Source organism: Vulpes lagopus, chromosome 4 (assembly GCF_018345385.1).
Source record: "Vulpes lagopus strain Blue_001 chromosome 4, ASM1834538v1, whole genome shotgun sequence".
NCBI lineage: Eukaryota > Metazoa > Chordata > Mammalia > Carnivora > Canidae > Vulpes > Vulpes lagopus.
In genome coordinates, this window is record NC_054827.1 from 91,374,748 (window position 1) to 91,377,926 (window position 3,179).

A 3,179-nucleotide genomic window follows, 5' to 3' on the forward strand; every position below is an offset into this window, starting at 1 on the left:
TGAATTCCATGAAAGAGTGTTTCCTGGTGAAATTATAAAACAGCTTTAACCCATTGATCTTGTGGTGTTTTTGTCTTTCTTTGATTTTCTAAGCATTACTGTGAAAAAAGTGGAATTTAAAGATATTTAGAAGAGGGAAATGAGACCAACCTCATAGTTATAGAGTGGAAAGACTAGTTTAAAGGAAGGGAAGTGCAATGAAAAGGGAGTGGAATTTAAATGGAAAAAAATATCTATGAATTCAAATATCCTCAGCAAACTGCTAGCAATAGAAATATAAGCAATGAAATAGAACTCTAGCGAGGCTACATGGGCATTGTTAGACTTTGAGAACTCTGTTTTTTGTTTACTTGTTCTTCATTATGCCTCTAATTTATGACAGCACTTTTATTTTTTCATTTGCTTGAGAAAAATACAATCTTCCTTGCCCTGTCCAGGAAGGCTCGCTTGACTTGCTGGTTCCTTAGGCTGTAAATAAAGGGGTTCAGCATGGGGGCTACCGAGGTGTTTAGCACAGCAACTCCCTTGCTCAGAGACACTCTGTCTTTTGCTGCTGGGTTAATATACATGAAAATGCAGCTGCCATAGGAGATGGAGATGACAATCATGTGGGAAGAACAGGTGGAAAAGGCTTTTGTCCTCTGACTAGTAGAAGGAATCCTCAAAATTGTTCTGATGATATATATGTAGGACAGAATTATTAATGTCAATGTGAACATTAATGTAAACACAGCACAGGAAAAACCCACTATCTCTAAGAATCTAGTGTCTGAACAAGAAAGATGTAGTAAGGGGAAATAGTCACAGGTAAAATGGTCTATAACATTGGACTTACAATAATCAAGCTGTATTAACAGCATGAGTGATGGGAATATGATTAAGAATGAAGCCGACCAAGAAGCAAAGACAAGGAGTATGCAGACTCTGGGATTCATGATGGTCATGTAATGCAGAGGTTTGCAGATGGCAATGTATCGGTCATAGGACATGGCAGCCAGCAGGTAAAATTCAGTGACTCCCAACAGAATGAAAAAAAATAACTGAGCCATACAATCATTAAAGGAAACAGTTTTATCTCCTGTAATCAGGGTGCCCAGGAACTTGGGTATGCTCACAGTTGTGAATGAAATCTCGAGTAAGGAGAAGTTTCTGAGGAAGAAATACATGGGGGTCTGGAGGTGGGAATCCAGCAGGGTGAGGGTGATAATGGTCAGGTTCCCAGTGATGCTGAGAATGTAGGTGATGAGCAGAAAGACAAAGATCACCTCCTGAAGCTGTGGGTCATCTGACAATCCCAGGAGGATAAAGTCTGTTAGTTCTGTGTGGTTTCTCATTTTTCAGTTGCTTATTTGTGGTTCTCCTGCCAGACTTCTAGAAGAAAACACAAGGAATAAACTTGAAGAGTTAATTAACAAAGGTCTAAGTGTAGAGCCAGAATCTGGCTGAATTGGTGTGTCATTTTATGTAGAGGGAAAATTTTATGAATTTTCGATGGATTTTCCCCAGCCCATCATACATCTGTGCTGAAATCCCCTGGGAACTACTCCACTACATTGTGTATGTGTGCAAGTGACAGCAGATTGTGATCTTTAAAGGCATTGCAACACAGTCCTGTGCCTGGAAGTCATAGGAGGCTTAAAAGTAACACTTTTCTTTATTTATTGAAGTAATGTTGAGTTTGTAGTTGCATCACAAATGCCAATCAGGCAAAATTCTCTATGGAATGCTGAATTCCTAGCTGCACAGCTCCTAGGTTGTGTCTATTAAATTTCATTAAATTTAAGTTTCATTAAATTCCTTATATTTCATTCTTTTAATTAACTTTACTTCTGCTCAAAACTATACTCTTCCTTTATCAGGGTTTGCTTTTCCTAGGAAGTACTGGTTCTTCATAACATCTAGGAGCTTCAAAATGCATTCTTATCAAATAAACAATATTTGATTTCAATCCCAAAATTGAAATTTCTGCATTAAATTTCCTGGCTTCTACTGGCATTGGAGAACCTGGTTTAAAAAGGTATATTATCACTCCATTATCAGAAAGGATGAAACGATGCCATTTACAACCTAAAAATAATTATGCTAACTAAAATAAGTCAGAGAAAGACAAATAGCATACAATTGCATTCATATGGATTTTAAGAAACCAAACAAACTGGCAAAGGGTAGGGGGAATGAGAGAAGCAAACCAAGAAACATACTCTTAACTATAGAGAATAAACTAATAAAAACCTGAGGAAGGTGAGGGGGGATGGGGAAAACAGGAGATGGGGATGAAGGAGGGCATCTGTGATGAGTATCAGGCATTGTATCCAAGTGTTGAGCCACTATGTTGTACAACTGAAACTAATACTGTGTTAACAAGCAGGAATTTAAACAAAACTTTTTTAAAAACAAAGGTATATTATTACTCTTCCATAGGTAATAATGTGTCAATGCACTGCATTTTTAACCTTATTTCAACTTTGTGCATATTCTTTATTTCTCTTAACTTTCCAATCAATTTTAATAACTTCTGGAAAATAATAACTTGACTGACACTCTTTAAACCTTTGAGGGAATGAATGAAAAGCTGTGAAGAAAGGTATTAATATATATATAGAAAGTTCATGTGAGCATCACTGAAAAGGAGTAAAGTCTAATTTTCAAGGATCAGCAAAAATTGGCTTAAAGAGTCTACCAAGAGATGATGCAATATCACTGACTCAGAAGAAGTATACTATCCTATTTATGTGAAGACCATCAATGGATGTATTGACAATCAATGGACTGTATTCATTTACCAACATCAACTAAACCTGGTGTGTGTTATTCATTCATTCAGCAGCCTCTGAGGAGAAAAAAAACCTCAATGTTTAATTAGGTGCATACGATTCCTCAAGCCTGAAGCCATCCAAGGAAGTATTCATGCAGAGTATGAAAAGTATCTCTAACATTTGGCTCATCTTTTTATTTATGAATGTAGATCCATATTTCCCCCTGGAAGAACATGGTTTAGGTTAAACTTAAATTATCTTCCAATCATTTCATCAAAATCAAGAACTCCTTCTAAGAACTCCTGAGACAGACCCTTTGAACTATTCAAAATGACAGCTAGCAATAATAGTTCATATTTGTCAAATAAGATGGCCACAAAGTACCTTCAGGTTTCCTTCTGAAATTATCCCATGTCATGCCCC

At 36.7% G+C, this 3,179-nt stretch overlaps 1 protein-coding gene across 1 annotated transcript; it reads right to left on the reverse strand.

Annotated features, from left to right (window-relative positions):
* Positions 1-395: 395 nt before the first annotated feature.
* Positions 396-1,334, reverse strand: LOC121490084 (olfactory receptor 6C1). The gene has a single exon (XM_041753688.1). The coding sequence runs from the start codon at positions 1,332-1,334 to the stop codon at positions 396-398; it is 939 nt and encodes a 312-aa protein (XP_041609622.1).
* Positions 1,335-3,179: the final 1,845 nt, after the last annotated feature.

Excerpts from the sequence above, each read along its gene's own strand:
- LOC121490084 (XM_041753688.1), bottom strand. The coding sequence starts at position 1,334 with ATGAGAAACCACACAGAACTAACAGACTTTATCCTCCTGGGATTGTCA.